This window comes from Parasteatoda tepidariorum, chromosome 2, assembly GCF_982258835.1.
Source record: "Parasteatoda tepidariorum strain Cologne lab strain chromosome 2, Ptep-v5.0, whole genome shotgun sequence".
NCBI lineage: Eukaryota > Metazoa > Arthropoda > Arachnida > Araneae > Theridiidae > Parasteatoda > Parasteatoda tepidariorum.
In genome coordinates, this window is record NC_141756.1 from 14,858,588 (window position 1) to 14,883,448 (window position 24,861).

General features: G+C 28.9%; 1 protein-coding gene across 2 annotated transcripts; it reads right to left on the reverse strand.

The window, feature by feature from the left end:
* Positions 1-669: 669 nt before the first annotated feature.
* Positions 670-24,265, reverse strand: LOC107456184 (chymotrypsinogen B). Of its 2 annotated transcripts, none has more exons than XM_016073971.4 (6): positions 23,998-24,265; positions 9,782-9,988; positions 8,531-8,819; positions 7,695-7,834; positions 4,245-4,575; positions 670-2,867 (listed from the first exon to the last, which is right to left on the reverse strand). In XM_016073971.4, exons 1-6 carry the CDS (start codon positions 24,082-24,084, stop codon positions 2,542-2,544), a joined length of 1,380 nt encoding a protein of 459 aa, XP_015929457.2. In that variant the 5' UTR covers positions 24,085-24,265; the 3' UTR covers positions 670-2,541. The 2 variants fall into 2 exon arrangements, with proteins under 2 accessions (XP_015929457.2, XP_042905300.2); XM_043049366.3 differs by lacking the exon at positions 23,998-24,265 and adding an exon at positions 11,106-11,245.
* Between the last annotated feature and the right edge of the window lie 596 nt (positions 24,266-24,861).

The window sequence follows — 24,861 nt, forward strand, 5'->3', positions numbered from 1 at the left end:
TTTAATTATTGCGTCCAATACTATGTCCAACACAAAAAGAATTTATTAGTTTATTCAAATACTTACTTTGTCCAATACTGTGACCAACAAAAAAAAAGCTATTAGTATATTAAATTAGTTACTGTGGCCAACACAAAAAGAGTTTATTAGTATATTCGATTATTTACTTTGTTCAATACTGTGTCTAATGCAAAAAGAATTGATCAATAAATTCAATTAGTTACTGTGTCCAACACAAAAGGAATTTATTTGTATGTTCAATTATTTACTTTATCCAATACTGTGCCCAACAAGAAAAGAAGCTATTAGTATATTCACTTAGTTCAGTTCATGCAATTTGTAATTGAAAACTTATTGTAAAACAATGATAATCTACAAACATAAAAAATAATTTCCAACAATTGAAATATTTTGTAAAACCCGGTACATATTCTTCACATTTTAGTATTTTTTCTGCTTGTAATATTGTTTTCTAATAGAATTGAATCAAAACCTAAGCCAATCTAAAAACACCATTTATAGTTAAAAATGGTGGAGGGGCTCTTATTATTGCTAAACTAGCTTTACAATTTTAACAAACAAATTTCGAATGTACATTGTTTCACAATAAATCCTTCAACTACCTAAACTAAAAAATTACTCATAAGTCAAGTAATTTAAAAAATGAAGTACAAGAATTCAAAAACTTTATTTTTCTAACACAGTCTAAAGACATAAAATTTTTATAAGTTCAACAAAATAAACATGATTGCATAAATGATCCACATATAAAAGTTTGCTTTTTCAAACATTAAAATTTATCACAAAACAAAACATGCGTTATAGTTTATGTTTTTAACATGCAATTTTTCCTAACATTTTAGCTTACTCAATAATTAAAGAATTACTTTGTTTCCAGACATGCATTGTGTTTAGATTTCGTGTTTAGATGTTGTATAAAAACGCCAGAAATACGTTTTTTTTTTTTTAAATTTAGGTTATAATTATAAATTACAATTAAAATTAAAACAAAACTACAGTTAAAAATTATTTTAAACTGTTATTTAATTTTTTGAATGATAACAATTTGTTACTATAAAAATAAATAAGAATAAGCAAGTATTTATAGAGATGAATTTCAGTATGTTTTGGAATCATAGAAATTTGACTTTTACTCCAAAAATCAAGCAAAACTAATAATTCACATAATAATATCTATAAGAGTAAACAATAAAATATACATAACATCAAGTTAAAAATTTCGCATAATTGATATTTTATATATAATCAATAATGTGAAGTTTGACTAGGTCAAAAACTTTATTAAAATGAAGTAAATCTTAAGTAAAAAGAAATGAAGGTAAGGAAAAATTAAATATAAGCTAATTTGTGCTTTTGATAGCTTTTGAAAATTTATGAAACATTTACTACCTGAAAGAAATAAAATCAGATTAATAAAATAAGGAATCTATTTTTATATCTTTGCTTCATTTTGTATTTTTATGTATTTATTTCCAAAGGGAAAATTAGATGACAGAAGACATTTATCTAAAAAAAAAAGTAAACATATTTAAAAATATTTTCAAGAAAATTATTTGGTTTATTGTATTACTATGAGCAAATGAATCGCATTCGATAAATAATAACCACTTAATTTAAAACTAACACTTTGCATTTAATGAAAATATAATTGAATTGAAAGAAATGTCAATTCAAGATTCAAAAAATCAATTTCAAAAACTATAACTCATTTGCCATCAACTTACTAATTTTATTAATGAGATTGCATCAAATAAATAAAAATATTATAGCTTAAAGCATTATTTTTTCGAAGTTTCGCAATGTTTAAACTAGTTTTTTACTTGCATAAATATGAATTTCATTTTTAATTCTTGCACTTAATCTGAAACAAAAAATTAAAATAAACTAATAAACATTTAAGTACACTAATCCTCTTACAATACATCTTCAACATGCACGAGAAAACAAACATAATAATATGTTGTAAACATTTAAATAAATTTAATGCAAAATAAATTTAATGCAATTTTTCATGAAGAAATTGAGATACATTTTGTTTAACTTCGTAATTATTGTTTACTTAGTTATATTCTTGATAAAGTAAATTTTCTTAGTGCTGTTCCCCATTTTTTTTGTAAGCAAATACATTTTACTTGAAGAAATCCGTAAATTCGTACAATTTGAACAAATTCAAATTATTTTTCTAATCAAACACGAGTACATAACACAATAAATTAACCAATAAGTAAAAAAAAAAATTCAAAAATGTGGTACTATGTAAATGCCCTCTATATAAAGTCTCAAAATACATAATCAATATGTTTTCTTAATTATCGTTTTGCCGTTCAAAGTTTTGTTAGTTTTTGTTCGTAAGACATTACAAACTACTAATAATGTCAAATTGCAAAAGCATAGTTCGATCAAAACCTTAAAGGTTTTCTATTCAAATTCAATGATCCTGCTTAAATCCAGCATTGACAGAAACTAGCTCAACTAGTCTGTCGTTGTTTATCCAGATTTTACTCACAGAATAAAATTCCTTTAAGAATTCCTAGCAATAGTTCTCTTAATCCAATTGACGAATTTACTGACATCACTGTAAATTCCGAATTTGCCTTTTTCGCCACAGCCATCGCCAAAACTAGTCACGCCATAGACTGTCCATTTATTGTTCTTTTCTATCAGTAGAGGTCCACCGCTATCTCCAGCGCAAGAATCTATCCGACCTTGTTTATAACCTGCACAAAGCATTTTGTCACTTATATTGTAATTTGCGTAACTCTGTCGACATTCGTCCAAGCCGACAACTGGTACTTCCGCTTGATGCAGCTGATCAGTTCCGTATATAGCAGAGCTTTTCTTTTTTCCTAAGAAAATTAAAACAAAATTTTTATTAGAATTTAAATGTTTCATATTCACTTTTAACGCAATTGACAAAACGTTTATCAATTGCAGTGAAACAGATAAAAACAGTTAAGCCTAAAATGAATAATTCTACGGAACTGATGCAATAAGGTGCATTTTTCAAAGCAAAAATATTGCTTGCAAATTATTAAAAGTTTGTGCCCTTATTCTCAAAACTAATTGGAATTGAATGAAGAAAATAAAACAGATTTGAAAGGAAGAAAACTTGATAATACAAACATAAAAAAGGAATAGAAAAAAAGGTGAGAAAAATTAAAAAAAATAAAACTGCAGTAGCCGAGAGGAACAATGGTAGCCGAAATAGACACATCAGGGCAGGATATATTACAAGGCGAAAGTAAGAAGGGTAAGGAATTTATTCCCTACTTAATGTTATTAACTAGGGAATAGGAATTCGTCTGAAAGGAACTAAAGCCTATAGAGCATCAAGATAAGCTGATATACTGATATAAGCCGATAGTACTGATATAACATTGTCAAAAACAATTTCAGAGTCATCAAAGTTAATTTTGTGTCTAAGGTCAAAACAACGTGCCTCACTAACAGGTTCATCGAATTTTTGATGATATACAATATCAGTCATAAATCCTTAATCTAAATTTTAAGACATGTTTGATTTCACAATGTAATTAAATATACATTGCATGGCAAAAAAAAGTGGAATGATGTTCAGTTTTCATCATTCAAATCTTGTGGGTCTTGAAAATACGCACCTTGTTTTGAGTGCTCAAAACATGCGAACTTTTCCAACCCTTCAATTCTTTTGAAACAATTAAAGGTTTTTCATTGATAAGCATGCTTATTACTTATTTTTCTATTTCATCCATGCTTTATTGTAATGATAAAATACGGAAATTTTCCACAACTAATGAATTATCGAATATTTATACCCGAAATGTTTTTTGACCATTTTAAGAATAAATAATATTTTAAGGTGAGAAATGTTTCTTTATTCCTTTTACTATGGTAACGATCCGATAAATGATGAATTTTTTTCCCTCTTAAACTATAGCTTCTATTTTGAATAAAAACATAAGACACTTTTATAATATTTCAACTTTAAAGAGTGCATTAATATAGATTATAGAACTTATTTTTTTTCTGCTTAATCAAATTTTTGATGACGATTATTAATGAGAAAATGTGTTTCGTATAAGGCTCCCTGCTGCCACTGTATTTTTTTTTAAAAGCTGGTATTTCCAAAAAGCTCAAAAACGCCACAGAGAGTCTGATTACGCTCTTCAATTAATAAATTTGCAATTTTTTGCAAATATTTTTAAAGTTATGAAACAGAGCGTTTTTTAACTGAAGTCACTTACCCCAGCCAAGTATAATTGCCTTTATGTCAGCCTCAAGTTTTTCATCGCCTTCTGGAAGACAGGCTGCTTGCGTGTAATTATTAAACCGAAATGGCCTCCGAAGTTTGAGGAGGGCGATATCGTTGCTGACAGTGTTCATGTTATACTCAGGATGAAGAAACACTCTTGAAACTGGACTCTCCTGTTCAGTATTCTCGAGGTTCAGCAAGTTGTGCTCTCCTGAACGGACAATAAGACGTCTTCGTTCACAATGTGCTGCAGTTAGAATCCAGTTATGCGATATGATGGTACCACCACAAAAAGGCTCTCGGTGTCTGTTGAGAATCGCCACCTGGGAGGGAGAAATAAAACAATAAAATATTTTTTTACTTTTTCAAACATTATCGACATGCTCTTTAATTTTCAAATGTTAAGTCTGTAGAAAAATGAAGCCTAATGAAGATAAACACGCGAATACAACATGACATGAACAACATGAATAAATCACAAATTATGGCCCAATTATGGATTTACTGAAAACTGTCTTATAACGCTTATTCCAATTTAGTGTTGAAAAACTTTAAAAATTGTGTGAACGATGGTCTTTTTTCCCTATTTAATACCGAATGGAGCGTTTTAACATGCTTCAACGAGTGTAGTTAAGTCTTCATTGATAAAGCTTATACCGCTCTGCAGCTCGTTGGTGAAGATGGTCGAGTATTTCGGAGCTTCGTACATTCAGCGAATAATTAATTTAGGATGCATACATAAAATATTTCTTAAAATCAGACATCAGACTCAATACCAAGTAAGTTTCAATCCTCTTTACTGAATCGTGGTGGCTCATGGGATAGAGCGTTCGCCTTTCAATGAGGTGAACCGAGTTCGAATCCCAGCAATGGCTGGTCGATATGAATTCCGCACTTAGCTCGCACCTAGAGTGCCTGTATTGAAAAGAGTGATGACAATATCCAAGAGCGCATGCGCTGCCGTCAGATTTTTGTCCAAGGGGGTTGCCAGATGATACACCGAAATTGGCGCCACTCGCTCATTTGGTGTTATTCTGAAGGTTCTGTTATTCTAAGAGTATATACTAAAGTATCAATAATATAAACTTTAAGATTGGAAAGCACATGATATTACAGATTTTTTAAGAAACGTTGTCTAGCATCTGAAATTGTTAAAAAATTAACGTCAATGAAAAAAAAAAAAAAAAGACTAATGAAAAGACTTCAGCTTTTAATAAATGCCTTAAATAAAATATAAAATTAATAATGATTATGCCATTTATTTCAGAAATAATAATTAATAACACAAATTATATAATTTATTATTATTTATTACTTTTTCAGGAAAAAATTATCGCATATTCACCTGAAAAGGTATTGTTTATTTCAACAAAAATTTCCATAATTAGTTGAAATTTAAAACAAACTAGCATTTTATACAGTTGGTAACGAAAAGTAAACAAATGCTACTTTGTAACGCGCATTGTAACATTGTAACGCGAACATTGTAAAGCGCCAACATGTCAAAGTAATATCGCCAAACTCTGCACTTCTGAAGTTTTGATAAAAAGATGCTCAAATCTTAAAATTTATAAGTAATTTAGATAGAAATTATGTGCATTAAAAGTAAATACATTTATTCTTATCTAACCATTAGTTATTTCATCACCTTGTTCTCTTTACAATGAGATAAACATAACTTTATATGCACGCAAGTAAGTGATAATAAGGATAAATTCTAATAACTAACAACTATCCAAATTTTCAGCCATAATTTTAACATTTACTGTAACTGTGAAGTTTCTTATTGAAAAAAAGTAAGTAATGAACTTATTACATGCATTTATTAATACAGAACATAATTTTTTTGAGTCAGATAATTTTCACTCCATGTAATTCCAATGGCGAATTTTCTACTCTCGCCTCTGGCGGTAAAGTTTTTCTGTCCACCAATCAGGAATCGTTTCTCCCTTGTCCACTCTCTTTTACTCTAGGCTCTCTACTCGCACCGACCACAGTGCTCACGTAAAATATCCTTAGTGGTAGATGGATCATGAGTTAGAGTCCCCTTCCAGTCGAGCTGCCGTGGGAGGTTTTCCTGTCCATGTAACGCAAATACGGTTTTGTTCTATCAAAAAGTCCTCCATGAAGGCAGATTTCTCCCAATACTTGACCCACGAGTTCCCTTGTCTTTTGGATTGGGTTCAAAATGACAAGGCAACGGAGTTGAATATTAGTAGTCGCAAAACCCAAAAATTGGGTCGGCTGTTTAACTACGGTTATAAAATTAAAATAGAATCTTACTGTAATAATACATTTTTGCGTTACTGAATAATAAACATGGCTATTTTACACCAAGTAGTGTAAAAAGAACCTACTAGGTGTTTCACTCTAGGAACTGAATCCTTTGCTTTGATTTAGTGGAACACTTCTTTGGTGTAAACTAGTTACCGTCGTTTTTGGGGTCAGATACACGAAATTTTTTTGTTTTATTTTAAGAAATATTGTATATGTGTATCTTAAATTAATATTCCTTGCTTTTTATTGTATCGTAAAAGTAACTTTGACGATTCTTATGTATATCATATCTTACTGTAATAATACATTTTTGTGTTACTGTATTTAAACCATTCATCTAATAATTTTTCCGTTCATATGTTAACTGTAAACCAGAAATTCTGGTTTTCCAAATTATAGTTCTTAGGACCACACGTTTTGTAAAAAATACAAAACTGAAAAGTTAATTAAACCTAATAAACAGTTTTTATGCTATTCTGTGAGGTATTCTGATAAAATTACCAAATTTTACCTCAGATTATGAAAACATATTTTTTGTTAATTATACCAAAATTATAACCAAAGCGTTTGGGTAAAAATTATTCAGCTTTTCGGTCAAAAATATGGTAAACTTTACGATATATTGGTAGTTTTGACTATACCTATTTCCCCGGTATAGAAAACATACTTCGCTTCAAATATTGGAGCATAAGGGAAAATATTTTATTTATAATTTATAATCAAGTAATTCTTTAGGTATTATTAAAGAGAAATATTTAGATTGTTTTAAAAGCAATGATTTTTTCAGAAATTGGATTTTTATATCTAACGGAAAAGTGGTTAACGTGCAAAGTAGAATTCTTAAGTATCTCATTTATCTCATAAAATTTAAATAAATCATGAACAAGAGTAACGAAATGTTAATTATTAAATGCAAAATTACTTAAAATGATTTGAAATGTAGTTAAACTTTTAATCAAGCTCGTTATTTCATCAAAAATATATCGTTTATAAAACGATATAATAATCAAGAAGATAAGAAAGGTAGTCGAATTTTTATAATAAACAAGCAAAAATTTAAGAGTATAATCCTTTAAATATTTTTAAATGCCTATGATAAATTTTTTTATGAATAAATACTACGATGCTACTAGATACTACAGATGAATACTGGTCTTATATTTACCTGCCAAGGCCACATCCCGTGCAGGGCTTCACGACCCCCAATGATGCGTAGTTTGTTACTGAAATCAATAGAGTGGGATGCTTTGGGGGCTACTCCACAATCAAAGCCATTAAATGGGTGCAATTTTAACACATCCATGCCTAAAATGTACAAAACATTAGACATTTAGTAAAAACATCACTTAAAAACATTATTACAACTCGAATAATAAGCAATTTAAATGATTTAAATGATAGGAACCATTTTTTTTAAATTAATTGAACTCAGAGTACCATTTAGACTACGTCACATCTGAATATTTTAAAAACTACATCGAGGTTTTACACTTGTATAAAATTTGTAAATACTGAAAATTCGTAAATACTGAATCTATTTCGCATCAAAAATCATTTAGACATAACAAAAAAAACTTCTCAGTGAAAAGAATCTTGTAAATATTTTTTTTAAAGTATTATGTTAAAACTAACCTAAGGCCAAGAAACTTTTTTAGTAAAACTATTATATTTTAAAACAGGGAAAAGTTTATTACAATATTTTTAAATATTTCATTCAAATATTTAGCCTCAAAGTAATGATAAACTATGTTTTCAAAATATTTAAGAGAACACCTTTTGGGGGAAAATATTCATATAAATAAGATCTTTCTGTAAATTGTGCCGTTATTTATTGGAATTCCATAAACTTGTAAAGTACCTATCTGGAAACAATAAGGAAGATGCTGATGTATAACATGTCTCCCCCCTTGGCTTATCACTATATTGCCTAAAGCCCTTCAATTTTTCAATTCATGAAGGGAAAAAAGTTTATCAGAGCGGTTTGAATTACGATTTACTTACCAACAGCACCAGTACCATATTTTTTCCATTTCTTTGATCCATACTTTTCCTGACATTCTGAGCCCTCTGTATAACAGATAGCCGTTTCAGAATACTTTTTTTGACCACACGCCTCAGGTATGAGACAACTTTGTCTGCGTGTTGTCATGCAGTCTTTAGAGCAAGGTGTCCAAGATGACCATTCAGATAATAATTGTGGCATATGGAAAAGAATCTTAAAATCATCTGATGAAGATTCATTTCGAAGGTTCACAATCTCTTCAAATATGTCTACTTTCTCTTCACGATTCTGAAAAAGAAAAAAATTTTATTGATAAATTATTAATCAGACAAAAATTCGTAAAATAATTACTTATGTTAGAAATGGTAGCATTTTTTTTAAAGGTTTTTTTTTTTACTGCGCATGTTGTAAACTTATAATTTGCAAAGAACATTTTGCAAAATATTGAAAAAAAATTCTATTAATATTTTAGACAAAGGTCAATGACTCTAAGAGATATAAGTATGTAAACGAAATCATTTTAATGCTTACATAAAATATTTTAAATAAAATTTTTGTTTTTTTCGATAATATTAATAAAAATGTTAGTCTTTTAAGTAATAATTTTAATGAAATGGAAGTTATTTTATGATTTATAAATGGTTGGTTAGTAGTCGTATTATGGACATGGAAAATAAGACAATAATAAATCAATAAAACACTAAATAGGATCGAAGGTCCTATACACAGCTTCAGCTACATCAAGGCTAATGTCCGAATAAAGATCTTCGTGTGGACAGTCGCTAATCTGTTGTAAAATGGCCAAAATAGCAGAACAGGAGAAAATATGTCCAGGAAATATAGTTTTATATTAGCTATAGAGCCGGGATAGCCTGGTTGCACGTTAAATCTGACGGGTCACAAAGTCCCCTATGTCCCCATAACAAATCAATACCTCTGGGGTACTTAATTGGAGATTGATAGTTCTCTGGTTTAGATCAAAACTACGATCTGTGGCTGAATGAATGGATGTATGAATGGGTCCGCTCTATAAACGGGTGTGACGTAGGAACAGAAGTCGAATTCTTGCCAATAGATGGCTCCACTGAAACATCATGAACAATCGCACCAAATGCCTTAAAGGCCTACGACAACAACAACATATCAGTTATATATTTTTTTTAAAAACAGCATTAAAAAAATTTTTTTTAGATATAAAATTTTTTCATTGGTTTTGATTACCTTAGAAATGGAAATGGTGTAAAACTTACTTTTAATTTCAAACACTTTCCTTCCATACATGGTTTGAGTTCAGTTACAATTTTCGTACCACAAACTGATGGTTTTATACATTGTCGAGTTCGGTGTTTTTTGCACTTTCGCATGCATCTTGACCATGGTGACCAGGAAGAATAAGCAGATGTACTCCCACTTGGTCTTTCCGGAAGTGCTGTCAAAGTAGTGTTCCGCTTTCCTTTCTAAAATAAAATAAAAATAATTAATATATAAATAAATTTATCAACATTTCATTTTGGCCGGAATTTTCAACAAAGTTAAATTCGTCAACTCGATCCAGCAGTATTGTTCAAGTTTGGGGGCCGCGTCCGATTCTTAACTCAATCAAACGTTGCATTTATTTTATAATTAATTTAAAAATTTGAAATTGAAGAAAATAAATCCATATTAAGTAAAATTATTTAATCACTATTTAATTTGGAAGAATAATTGAAGGCATTACAGGATAGTAAATTTTTTTTTCTCTTATTTGTTATTCAGAATTCAAGTTCCATTATATTTTTATAGTCCTTACTTTTCAAACAATGTAAACAAATTTTGTATTTTTATTAAAATAAAAACAATTCTATGATACACAAAAAGAGTTTAAGTTTCACGTCGATAATATTTTTTTTCTAAACATAGTTTTTAAATAATTAATTTCGGAAACATTTCAGAAAATCATTCACGGGAGAGTATAAGTTGGCTAAAATGAAGTAAAATCGGTCACAGTCAAAAGGGAGAAGAAAAAATTCCCGAAAAAAAAAAGTTACAGAAAAAAGATGCAGCTGCAGGGGATTAAATGTCTTTTCCACTGTTTAATATTTTATTCTTTATAATTATGTATTATGCATTCTTCACAATAAAATGTATACCTTAAAAACGTTACTAACTAAAATGACTTAATTAAAATAGTTTTTAGCAACAAGAACATTCTGACATATGTTTCATAAAAAATAATTTACATGGAGAAAAATTTATGGTAAAATTACCGCACTGTAATGATATTTCTGGTAAATAATAATAATAATTAAAAACATATTTTTTTTTCTCATTGTAAAAGGAAATGAAATCTTAATCCCTTCTTCAAAAAGATTTTTTAAATCAAAAAACATTTCGCAGATGACATTTAAAATGCTGGAGAAAAAAATGAAAGGAAAAGTTTCCCGCTCCAATCAATTAGCCAATCAAAATCATAACTCTTGAAATATGTCATAAATGTTTCATAAATACTTACTAAATTAAATTTTAAAAAGTGCTTAATCAAAAAAGTTATTTAAATAATTAACCGAAGAAATTATTGAAACATAATCCTGGTACCTTCTAGGGTTTCCTTTTTTACCGGAAATTCTTTCACTGAAGCCTTTTTTCCGGATCGTTCTTAGAGGTGTATCTTTTCAATCGACCATCGACAAATATAAACAATGTATCAAAGAAACATGAATTTTAAACAACGCATTGTATTTGTTCACTGTTTAATCAACAAATTTAGTAACAATTAAAACAAACTTTGGGGAAATCGTTTGGGATATTCTGTGTCGGATCAGGTGCTTTAGTCACACTTCCTCAGGTGTTCCACGTGCAAAAAGCGAGGGAAAGGGAAAAAAAGGAATGTTCTTGGGAATGAGAAGATGTTCAGGTGCATTTGAAAAGTAAAACGTGCCTTTGTTTGTTCTCAACTTTCCCGTAAATAAACCATAGAGGCCAGGGAATGCCGGTGAATGGTACTGATCTTTTTTGTTTAACACATGTGAATGCGCGGACCCCCCTTTTGACAAAGACTTTCACGCTTTAAAGTGGGGGTGGGGATTGTCGCAGGAATGATTTACGTTTTTACTGGCACCAGGCAGTCTGGCAGAATCGATCTTGGGAAGGTCACGCTATAATCTCTTCCTCGTCTTAAAGCCTCATTTTATTGACCATTTAAATTTAGGATTTAGAATCAAATACGATCCTTAATCCTAAATTTAAATGATGAATCCAAAAGAAAATTCAAGAATGCATTTTTCTGATAATTGTCTTTTCTGGAATATTCTTTTACTCGTGTTATATAATCGTCTCAGAGAAATTTAAATTAACGATTTAGGTTTCAAATATCTCAAACTTACATAGAAAATTCAAAAATGTTTTTTTTTTTTTTTTTTTTAACAATATAACAGATTTAAATTTCTTTTAGGAATCTAAAACAGTTTCCTTTAACAGTATCCATAACCTTGGATTTAAATGGTGAAAAAGTCAACAATGCATTTTTATTTTATTATATAATTGTTATTAAGCTTTTGAATTGAAGAATTATTTTTATTGAAGATTTATTTTTTTATAATTATTTTTATTAAAAAAAATTCGACGAAAGTTTATTATTGTTGTCCTTACAATAATTGTTTAAATGGTAAAATAATGAGAAACGCAAATTTTTATTTCATTGAATAAAAACTTCTAAAACTATAACTCTAATTTAAACTTTTCTTAAACTTAACTTAAAACTTAACTTTAAGTTTAAAACCTAAACTTTAAAAAAAAACTATGATTTCTCAAAATTTATTTGATTGATTCCTTCGAGGATGGTATAATATTTGGGTACAGATAAAATAGCATAAAGCATCTTATTTAAAAAAAAAAAAAAAAAAATCTAATGATATTTAATATAAAAAAATTATTTTAAATTTTTATTTTTAAGTTATTTTTCAAAAATAAATTAAAGAAATATTGTACTTATAAACACATATTGAATAGAATGTTTAATTAATATGTTAACATAACTTATAAAACTTAAAGTTAATCGTCCAATTTAAATTTAAATAATATATTATTTAAAGGCAATTCATATTTCTTTAAATTGTAAAATACTTGCGTCACAATTTTTAATTAACCTCAATTCTAAAAAAAAAAAAACAATTAATAGCATTTAAGTTAAAATATTTTTAATACCGTTTTAAGCATTTTCGAACTTGATCACTAAAAAATAAATTATTAATTTCTTTCTTAATGCTTTGATTAGTTATATTTCGAGACTAGATTATTTATGAAAGAAAAATTAGATTTTAAAATTTAAATTTCCTTGTTGAGACTAATATATGCCTTTATCTAAAGCTTTAAATACTATTAACATAAATAAAATCAACCACAACCCATTCTCTCATTTGTCTTGTAATATGCTCTTAAACAATTTGAAGCAACATCTTTTCAATTCAAAACAAGCAAAAAAATAGTTTTTTTAAAAAATTCTAGAAGGTAATCATACTCCTGCTTTCATTGTTTATGAAATTTTCTAAATATTTCGACTATTCGAGCACAAAGCAACTCTTTCATCACTATCAACATTTAATAGTGGACGCACCCTTATGGTAGGCCGGTTGGCGCACCTTCCTCTCTTGGAAGGACACGTCCTTGCACCCTTTAAGGTCGGGCCACGATCCCGGAGGACGCGGGGGAGGAGCATCACAATTTTATTATTTTTTATTATTACAATTACATGAGCACAAATGTTTCATGCCCATCAAACTGCATAATTCAAATATTTTACCTAACGATTTTACAATCATCGCCTTTAATTTTGTTCATTTCAATTTCACATTGTTAAAAATGTTTTAACATTTTCCATAAAATCGTGTGTATTCAATGCAACCCTATTGAGGTTATAAATTGGAACATATTCATAACATATATGAGGTACTAAATTGAAACATTAGGTTCTGCTCACTAATCTTTATTAAGCTTGATTTAGTTTGAACGGAAACTTAACATATTTTTTGTGTAGGTTGCAGAAAATTCTCACGATATTTAGGATTAAATTAAAACGATATTGTGGTTCAGCGTCAAACCCGATATTTTGACAATCATAAGCCTATTTATTGATATAAAATAATTTATTATGATTGAAGAGTTTAGTACTCATAACTGAATTTCAAAAATTCAAATTTAAAATTTAATTATTGAAGCTTTTTAAAACATAAATCCTGAAAATTCATTCCAATCGTAAAAAGGTACCATATTGAAATATATTATATTTCTAATTAATCTTTCTTAAACTTGATTTCCCGATACCCTGACTCAATTTGAGATGAAATCTAACATGCTCTTTGTTAAGGTTGCAGCTAATTCTCGTGATATTTAGGTTTCAAAGTGACGATATTATAGTTTAACATCAAACCCGATATTTTAACAATAAATTTCTTTAGTCAATAGCCTACATATTGATCTAATCTAATTAATTATGATTGATAAGCTTAGTATCCATAATTAAATCTGAAGAAATATATTGATCGTACCAATCGTAGAAAAGTACTAAACTGAAATATTCTTCCTTACTCTGTATTTCGGTTTTGTTATCATGATTCAACGATAAACTGATTTTTCCAAAAGCATAATATCATTTAGGTTTGAAATAATAAAAAAACAAATTATTATAATATTTTTTCGGCGTATATATATATATTTTTTTTATAATTAATTTATATTTGAATTGTTGTAGGACTGTGGTATTGAAATATTTTCAGTTTTTAAAGATGGAAAAAATTATTATACTTTATTTTAAGAAACCTTCTAGCTTTCAGATTTCTTAATTTTGGTTTTCAGATCCCCATAAACTTACTTTCTGATTACCAAATATAAAGCATAAGTTTTATCTACAAAATAGCCCTGAAAATTGCTTTCCTGTTAAACGAAAAAAAAAAAAGTAAACTTTTTTTTTGCTAATCTTGTTCTTCTCATAATTTACAATAATGTCATTTTTTTCCCTTCAACAATTTCAAATGCACAGATTTAATGAATATAATCACGTGACATCAAGGAACAATTTTAATGAATTAATAAGGGGAAGACGTCATTCGAAATAGCATCCTTTTTCTTGAAAGAAGCAAACATCCGGATACTCTGGTGCATTGGAACACTCCTACATCCAGTCATCCAGAGGATCCGGTTGTTTTAGAAAATACTCGCGACCCCCTCACCCGGATCACCCGATTGCCGCACAACATTCAAAATTTTTTTGACAAAAAACTAAAATAGAATTATTTTAAAAAAGGAAAATTGTCCTTTAAAGTAATTAAATAATGCTCACAAATAAACGAATTGAATGACAAATGAAAGAAAGCAAAACAGAATCGGACAACTCAAAAAAGCTAATCGTAATAATTAAAATTAATTAATTCATAATTAATTTTGATCAAGATAAAAAATCGTTTTAAATAAAAATAAATATTTATTTTATATTTACTTCTTCGAAAGAGACAGCATGAAAATATACAATGCATTTAGATATTTTTCACGCATATAATATACACTAGGTCGTGAGAATAAAAACAAAGAGTTTTTGTCCGTCTATTTGCAGTAAGTTATAAGTTAAAATGTAAAAAAAATTAAAAATCATTCAAATAGGTTATAGATCGAGTACAGAGGTACTAATGTTTGAAAATGACCTCCCAGTAATTTAGAGTGCATTTTAATGACTAAAATTTTCACATTTCAATCGAATTATCCCTTGTATATGTTACTGTGAATGACTGAAATTGGTGGTTGTTGACTTCTACCGGTGAATGTTGACAATCACATAGTCGCTTTGGTAAATGTCCAAAATATATACCAGTTCCAGTTAAGTACCACTGCCCGGTATGCCCTACATCAATGTTTTTTTAAGGTTCAAATCCACTGCCCAGTATGCATTTAACCGGTACTCCGAACACTGATGTTTCTCCTAATTTATTGTCGACAGATATTAAAATATCGAATAAATATAATAATATCAACGAATAAATTAATATAAAATCGGATATAACAAATATTTCGGACATTCACCAAAGCGACTAAGTGATTGTTGACATTCACCGGTGAAAGTCGACATTCTCTTGATTTAGGCTATTCATGGTAACATATATCTAAGAAAAATGACCTTTTTAACTATAAATGAGAATGTCGACTTTCACCGGTGAATGTCAACAATCACATAGTCGCTTTGGTGAATGTCCGAAATATTTGTTATATCCGATTTTATATTAACTTATCTTATTAGATCTTTCTGGTTAATTTATAAAAGTATATTTTTCTATTTATCTTATAAAAATATATCTTTTAAAACTGATTCTTCAGAAAAATAATATTAATTACGCTTATATTAATTACAAGAACGGCTTTTTAACATATTTTTCTTTATCAAAATAACAAAGCTAGCTTATTTTTTGAAATATTGCAATTATTTTCTTAGTTTTTTTTTATGAAAAAAATAACCTAACTCATTTTTAACGAAATGAAACTAATTAAATTACTAGATAAAATATGAATTAGGTAAAAATTTATTAAGTACTCTTCATATTTTTTCAATCCTCCGTTTTAAGACACGCGCAGGAAAAAAATATTAAAGCTTAAACTACTTTGTATTCTTTATGCTGTCCCATTTATATAAATCCTTTTCTTCTCTAGCTCTTTTGAAATTTACCGCTCACCTATGGGCGGAACTTTTGAACTATATTGATTTTATTATCCACTGTTTGTTTCTTTGAAGTTACAAATAGTTAAGCGGCTGCCATAGAAAAAAGAATGACTCATTTCTACCCCTGAAGTGTTTTCTTTCTCACATGCATCAAAAGCGCGGGGAATGAAGTGCTCGGAGAACAAATGAGAATAAAGATGTGACTTTAGAGAAAGAGATGAAGTAACCTTGACCATCTATGCATCATCCATTTTTCACGGACTTTTCACCTGTGTTATCTATGAAGCAAAGATTCAGCAAGATAGAAATTATATTTTAGTTAATACATATTCTTATTTATTTTAAATTAAGTTAATTTAAATAAGTTTTGCACTACTGCAAAACTGAAACTTTATAGCAAAAAAATGTTACTGGTGTTTTTAGATAAAATTGGCTCTATTTTAAAGCCCTTTTACCCAATGGGAAAATAAATGTTGCTCTAGGTTTTTCATGTCAGCCCACTTTTCGATTCGATCAAATTCATCGGCTAGATCAACCACATCTAGATCTTCATAATCACAGATAAAGAGTTGTACGAGCAATAAAGAATCAGGCCAACATAAACATCAATAAAAGGCAGCACAACATCAAATAATAAAATTAATAAAACAGATAAAAATTTTGGAATTTCTTGGAGTTGATTATTTTCTAGATAGAGTTTATTATTATTATTATTCTCACCAGAGAGCATTTTTAATGTTTTTACATCATATTAATTTCAAGTATTGTGTTCTTTCTATGATTAACTCATACATAACTACTTTCTTGATCGGTGATTTTAAACTGAAACTGAAAACCAAACCAGCCCATTGGACGACAAACATCAATTGATGCAATTTTTGCAATCCATGACATGATGACTTGAAATGATGTGGCGTTTATAAAAGTCTATCCAGAAAAAGAAATTGTACAATTGGTAACCAGTGACAATTTTCACAATCATAAGTGCGTTCTCAATGTTCTCTTATTTATAATTAATCGTAATTCTCCTTTCCTTTTTTTTTACTATTTCATTTCTTATTTTGCAGCTGTTTTTGGACAAAAGCAACCATATTTTCGAGCTTTTTTCCTTTTCGTTCGGTTGAAATAAGCAATAACCATATGGCCTGCACCACATGTGGCACCAAGATTCAATTTCCTATACGTGCCTTGTTAATTTAATTAGCCAATCTTAATATTATTTAGTTTATCAAACTATATATTATTTATAATATATTTCTATGTAGTTTTCCCATTATAATTCACTTGATTCTATTTAATGTGAGAACTTGAATTTCTTCATTTATGATTTTTTACTTCATAATTTTTTTTTTTTTTACTTTGAATATTTTCTGTGTTGCAAAACTGGGTTTAATTATTCAATCCGACTTGAATTTTGTTCATTAATCCTTTTATGTCTCATAATATTATTCGCGTGGTTTTATTTATTCATAAAACACCTACTTGAAAATTATTCAATCCGGCAAGAATTCTGTTTATTAATCCAATATTACTAATGTCTCCTATTATTTGCTTGTTATTATTTTATTGAATTACCCACCTACGTAAAATAACCCATTGGTTTTCTCATTTTATATTTTTCAAACTTTCATTCCATTTTATATATAAATTGAAAATGTTGATTTCGAGATAAATAATATTATTTTCGAAACGTGAAAGCAGTCATTAACATCTTTAACTTCGAAATTAAACAACGTCAATTATAAATATTATTTTGGATCGCTGGTATCCGGTAAGTAACAGTTAAGTGAAAAATTGAAAAATGGGAATTAAAATATTTTATTTGACACTTTTTTTCTATTTATTTCCTACAGTAAAAATTGTAACGGATAATTTTTACGGACACACCTGTAAATGGATATTTAAATAGCACCTGTAAAATGTAAAGTGATAGCAAATGTACAGATTTTTATACACGTGTTGCAAGGGGAAACGTGCTTCTACAACCTCCCTTGTCACGACCCCCACTTCCACTGATGGACAGATTAAAGAAATCTTGCTGAGCTAATCCAATCCCCCCCCTTCCACTCAGCAAACACCCTGGAGAAGGGGGTAAGATGGCACGTGCCCCACCTCTGTTTGCAAACATCTACTATTTCCCTAACACAGTCTGAAGGATGCAATATCAAACACTTATACTTTCTACGGACAATTAATATATTTGAAACACACAGATAGTTCATTTCAACACCTTATTAAGACTGAAGAAAATTCGCATCATATTATGGGTCAACTTACCGATAATATAGTTCAATTTTGAACCAATTTTTCTGAAAGTTTAAGAAATTTAACTGATTTTTTTTTTTTTAACCTGAAAGAAATATATTCAAGATAATAAAAAAAATCTTTAGAGGATAATGCATGCATAAAACTAAACATTGAACAAAGTGTACTAATAATGCCGCAAAAACAGTTTCTGTCCTTCTCATAGAACCGAAACTATGGTATGTATTTAAATGGCATTATTTCAGCTCTCTTCGCCCAGTTTAACTTTACTCAAGTAATTTTTCCTCTACTCAGGATAAAATAGTTTTTAAAAATATTTATTGTTTTTTAAAAAAATAAATGATCTAGTCACGCATTAAAGTTGATAGTGAAAGGCAGTCTTTAGATTTGAGACAGTCGAAAATTAACATTCTGACAATGCTATTTTCATGTTTCTTTCTTTCTTTTTTTTTTAAAGTTAAATTTGAAAACATATCTCAGATAATATAAAACGACCTAAATTTGAATTAGTGTTGATATAAAAATAAATCAATGTATGCATATTTTAAAGAAAAATATCTTTTTTTCGCTAAGGTCTTAAGAAAAAACAGGAAACTAATAATCAAAATACAGCATTAAAAGGAAACTATGTCTTAAGACAATGTCAAGTGTTGCAGCAAAATATAGTCTAGTTTTGCTATCTGCAGGTTCTCAAATGTTGTGTATTACTAAAAAATAGGTCAAAATCAAAACAGAATACAGGATAACAGGAATATTCTGTCAAGAAGTGAGCAGAACCTCTTATATTGTGGTGTAATCAGCGTACTAGGTTCAAGTACCTAAGTTCATGCTCTGGCGAACCTGCAAACATCTAAGTACCATCAATGCATTTTTGTAATCTTCTTTCTGAAGTATAATGAACTGAACTGAATTTCGAGTGAATGAAATGAATACATACCATCGTAAAATTTAGTTCTCTTCATTATACTTCAGAAAGAAGATCACGTTCGGGTCACCACTTATCTTTGGCGAAATAGGTTGCGTGTATTAAATTCTGCATTTTTAGATAAGTCAATCGCCAAAGATGAAAAAGAGGAGAAATGCAATATTTAAACATAACTTTAATAATATTTTAACAACTAAATTAAGGATTATAATCAAGGATTATAACTAAGAATTATATTAAGGAATATAATCAAGCACGTAGATTCGTAGAACCGAAGGATAAAAGTAAAGCAAAGCAACAGAGAGAGAGAACTAAATTTTACGATGTTATGAATTCATTTCATTCACTTGAAATTCAGTTCAGTTCATTATACTTCAGAAAGAAGATTACAAAAATACATTGATGGTACTTTGAAGTTCACAGGTTCGCCAAAGCATGAACTTAACCTAGTACGCTGATTAACTTAGTACGGTACTTGAACCTCGTACGCTGATTACACCACAATCTCATTAATAGAGCAACAGCGAGATTGTCTCCAGTTGAACTAAGATGTAGTATTTTATTTTATAAACGGTGCTGAATAGCTGACCCATTATTGGGTGCATGACTATCAAAGTTCAACTCCGTAGCGTTACCACTTCGAACGGACCCAGAAGACAAGGGAACTTCTGGATCAAACATTGGAACAAACTGCCCTTCGTGGAGGACTTATTGATGGGATTTGCGTAACATGGATAGGGTAACCACGAAACTTCTCACGGTTTGTCTAATAGCAAGCCTATGGTTAACACTGAGAATATCTTTTACGTCAGCACTGTGGTCAGTGCGAGCCGGGAGCAAGATCCGCATCAACCAGCCATCGTTGTGATTCGTATTTTTAAAAAAAATAACGATATATTATTCAACGAATTTCAGCTATTAACGTTGAAAAATAGGAAACATTTTACATTTGTGGCGTGTTTACTTATACACAAAAGAGGCACTAAAAATTTTGCAGCAATGATTCCATAAAAGTTTAAATTTATAAAGCAAATTAGTACGAATGATTTCGAATGAATAAGTATCAAGTTGTAAATCTTCAAGTAAACATTCAGGTACAATCTTTTTGAAAGAATAGTAGTACTTATTTTAAACACACTGGCCAAAGAATTAGAGACCTTAGATTAATAAATTTGTTCTAGACAATAGCTAAGGGTTCTGTTTCCAGCTTTTTATTTTATTTTATAAACCGTAATTAAACAGCCGACCCAATTTTTTGGGTTTACGACTACTAATGTTCAACTTTGTAACCTTGTAATTTTGAACCCAATGCAGAAGACAAGGGAATTCCTGGATCAAGTACTAGGAGAACTTTGCCTTCGAGGAGGACTTTTTGATGGAACTAACCCGCATTTCCGTTACATGGAGAGGAAAACTCAGCAAACCTCCCACCGTTAGCCTGACATCAAAGGGAGTCTAACCCAAGACCCGTCTACCACTGAGGATATTTTACGCCAGAACTGTGGTCGGTGCGAGCCGAGTACGGAATTCCTATCGACCTGTCATCGCTGGTATTCGAACCTGGTTCACCTCATTGGAAAGCGAACGCTCTATCCCCTAATCCATCACGGCTCTGTTTCCAGCTTTTAAAAACTGACGTCTGCGTTTGAGAACCCACTGAGTTTTGCTGTCCTCACAATCATGGCTCCTGCTAAACGATCGCCAAATGTAAGCACTATTTCAAATGGTAACTGATCTGTCTTTTCCCATTCTGTTGCATTTATAGTAACTTGGCTTACTTGTATTAGTATTCTGATGATGGTTTTTTTTTTTTTTTTTTTTTTTTTTTTTTTTTTTTTTGCATATTTCACCGCTAGCGAGCATTTAATGGAATATCTCTCAGGTTTCTAATCGTCTTCTCACAGGTTTCTAATTCTTTGACCAGTAAGTGAATTAATAACAGAAACTTTCTTTATTTATCTATTAAAAGGGGCAGGGAAAAGTAAATTAACACTTAGCATCAAGTAAATAGAACCAGATCAATTTTTGAATGTTTCAAACCAACATTATTCATGACAATAAAAATCTAAGCAAGTCATCACTTGAAGACGTGTGTTGTCAAGGATAATTGTAATCATTGGAAAATTAATCACTTTTAATATACTATTGTATCAGCGGTAAAGGATGTTTATTTGATTCAGATAAGAATTGGCATCAATTGTTGACTTATCGAAACACGTATATGTTGTAAACAATTTAATCATACCATACTAAGTATACTCTACTAAGTATAAAATCAAGTACTATAATAAGTATACTATGCTAAGTATAAAATCGAGTACTATGCTGAGTATTCTAATGTATAAAATCAATTATAAAAAAAAATAAATAGATCTAATATACACATTAGTATTTTACAGAGAAAAATTATAAACGGTGCAATTTGCAGAATTAGAGCTGATTTACTTCTTTAAACATATTGATTGACCATTTATTTCGAAATAAGGAGCAAAGTAACGAATTAAGCTTCTGAGCCTCTCTCGATCTATGTTCAATCTCTGAACCTAGTCCTGACTACCACACTTTTGAACAATGACGAGTTAAACAAATTATATTTTAACACATAAAATATATATTTTTTTAAGTTTAATGATTCAAACACAGTAAATGATAATCTAATTAAATTATCATGTACTTGAAATTTTAAATTGAAACAAAATAACTCAAATCCATGAACAAGTAGCATTTAACTATTATAACACTTCCGGGGAATTTTAACACCATCTTAAAACTATTTAACTACATTATCTTTTACCGATGTTGCATACAAGCACTGCATTATCGAATCTTTATATAAATTTATGCATTTTTAACATTTAGTCATGTAACAGCGTGTACAAAATACAAAAATTTTAATCATGATTAATTTCTCTCATTCAAAATTTTAATTATAAAACAGTTTAAGTGTTTAATCACGAATTTCGAGCTTAAGACAAGTAAAGCTCGCAAAATTCATTTGCGCATTAAGATATATGAAGAACTTGAGGGCAATATAATAATAAATCACACTTTTTCCAAGATAAAATTTTCTTTGGTATTGTTTCTAGATAGATATTTTGAGGGTTCCTTCATCACTTTATAACAGCACAGCATCCATAGAAATATCCTATTGCCTACGAGAACACGGTTATATTTTTCACCTAAGCAATTTTAACTGGTGGCTTATCATTATATTGCCCCAAGCATATTATATAAACTTAAAGTTAGTAAAATCTTAAATTACCAAGTTCTTATTTCTTTAGATAAAAACTAGGATTAATCATGCAAATTCGATTGTGTTAAAACGGATTTCATAATGATTTCATAGAGATAAATATAAGCTTAATCATAAACGTATTCATAACTAAAATTTTAATATTAAAAATAAACTAAATTCATTAATACTTTATGAATCAAATTTATAAATTTAATATCAATATTTATTAAATAAATTCATATCAAAAAGATAGACTAATTTTAGAAATATTATTAACCTATTAGAACATTATATCTGGTTAACATATTTAATCCAACAGAACACATTTAATTATCATGTTAACTTCTTCAGTGATAACATCAAAAATTTCTATTATTTTTTTGGCTAATAAATATTAAAGCAGCTTATCTATCAATGGCAATTGATGCATTTTAAGTGATTCATTGGATTCCTTAGTGATCGAAGCATGAAATATATTCTGGTAGAAAGTAAGATTCTTTCAAGATGTTTTACAAGATGCATTGTAAAAGTCAATTTTATAGAATAAACAATAGAGAAATTTTGAAATCTTGGCAATTTTCTTCATTTTTGATATTTATCATTTAGGTTGCATTTAGATGCAAACATGTCATTTATCAAAATTTGTTCCAAAAAAAATTTTTTTTTTTTTAAATTTGAAATGAAGCTTTTTTATTAGAATAAAATCTATATAGTAACACATTTATATTGTTGTAACTTATTAACATTAAATTAAATTAATTTCTTTTATTAAAAACCAAATAGTCTGTTTCAAACCTTTCAATATACCTTTTCAAATTATTGATTGGTTAAAAAAAAAAAACAAAAATAATAGTATTTCAAATTTATAATAATAATAGAAAGTAAATATTATTTTACAGCATTATCACACTTTCATCTTCCGAATGTTTCAAATATCATTTTAAGGCTGTTTAGTGATTTAAAATGCAGGATGTAATGACTTTTTTAGTATCTTTCAGAGTAATATTATGTTTACGATTTTTTTTTCATATATTTTTGCTTTTAAAATTCTAAAAACAAACAAAAATTTAAAAAATAAAAAAAAAAATTCAACGACGCATTTTGATATTCTTAACTGCATTTATAAGCTAGGTCAAAAGTTCACGAAAATAATAGATAAAAAGCATTTTAAATGAAAAAAAAATATCTAACGAACATAATTAATATATATTAATGCAAAACATTAAAGCAATTAAAATTTTAAGTCTGGAAAATGTTTTATCACTTTTAAATTATTAAAATCAATTTATTGAAGTCCATTCTTTTGTTTATTTTTCTATTTTGCACAATAAATTTAAGCAAAAGACCAATGTAAATTACCTACCTGTTTCCTTCTAGAATGTCTTTTGCAATCAGCGTGACATACCAAATAAAACAAAAACGAAATCCATAAAAAGGTCCGTATATCCATCGCAATCACAAATTAACCCGATTATTATTATAACAGATTCAATTAATATAAACCCAATTTACGTAAAATACTGGGAGGGGAAAATTATAGTCTTGTTTTGATCTTTTCCGCAACTCCAAAATTCTAGAACAACCACAAGGCAAGATGCGTACTGAATCGGACAACAATCCGTCTCAATACTGAAACCATCACTCGCTGGTCATGCAGCTGCAATCGGCAATTCCGCTTTTGACTCTTTGGGGGAGGGGGGATTCCTTAGTGGGGTGTGTGAAAACTAATAAAATAAACCTTCAGGTGTACTTGCGCATTATTAGGTTGGTCAGATTATGGGACAAGATTTGACGGAATAACTTTCACACTTGTGCATATTTTGTCATTTATTTACTCTTTAGGAATGTCGTATCAGGTGAGTAAAGTTAAATACGAATTCTATGTTGAATTTTTAAATCGAACAAATCAATAAATGGATTTTAAAAATTAATCGTTTCTTCACCATTTTTTTTTAAAATAATAATTGCTCACAAATTTCTGTATGCAAAGCAGTTGCATTCAAAAAATATTTTTTAAAGGAAAAGGTAATAAAAAAATTTTTCACGGAAAAAGAAAGCGTTTTCAGTTCAAAATAATAAAAATTAATGACTTTGATATTTGTGGTATAAATTAAGTATGGTAAGAAAAAATAACAGTTTTTACGACAATTTTCTACAAATTTCCATGCACGGAAATTCTCTGTTGAATTTTTAAATCGAACAAATCAATAAATAAATTTTAAAAATT

Coding starts and splice junctions, on each gene's coding strand:
- LOC107456184 (XM_016073971.4), bottom strand. CDS start 24,084: ATGGATATACGGACCTTTTTATGGATTTCGTTTTTGTTTTATTTGGTA. Junction 8,820..9,781: donor GAAAGTGTTTGAAATTAAAA/GTAAGTTTTACA, acceptor TTTCTTTTTCAG/AATCGTGAAGAGAAAGTAGA. Junction 2,868..4,244: donor GGCAATTATACTTGGCTGGG/GTAAGTGACTTC, acceptor TAATTTTCTTAG/GAAAAAAGAAAAGCTCTGCT.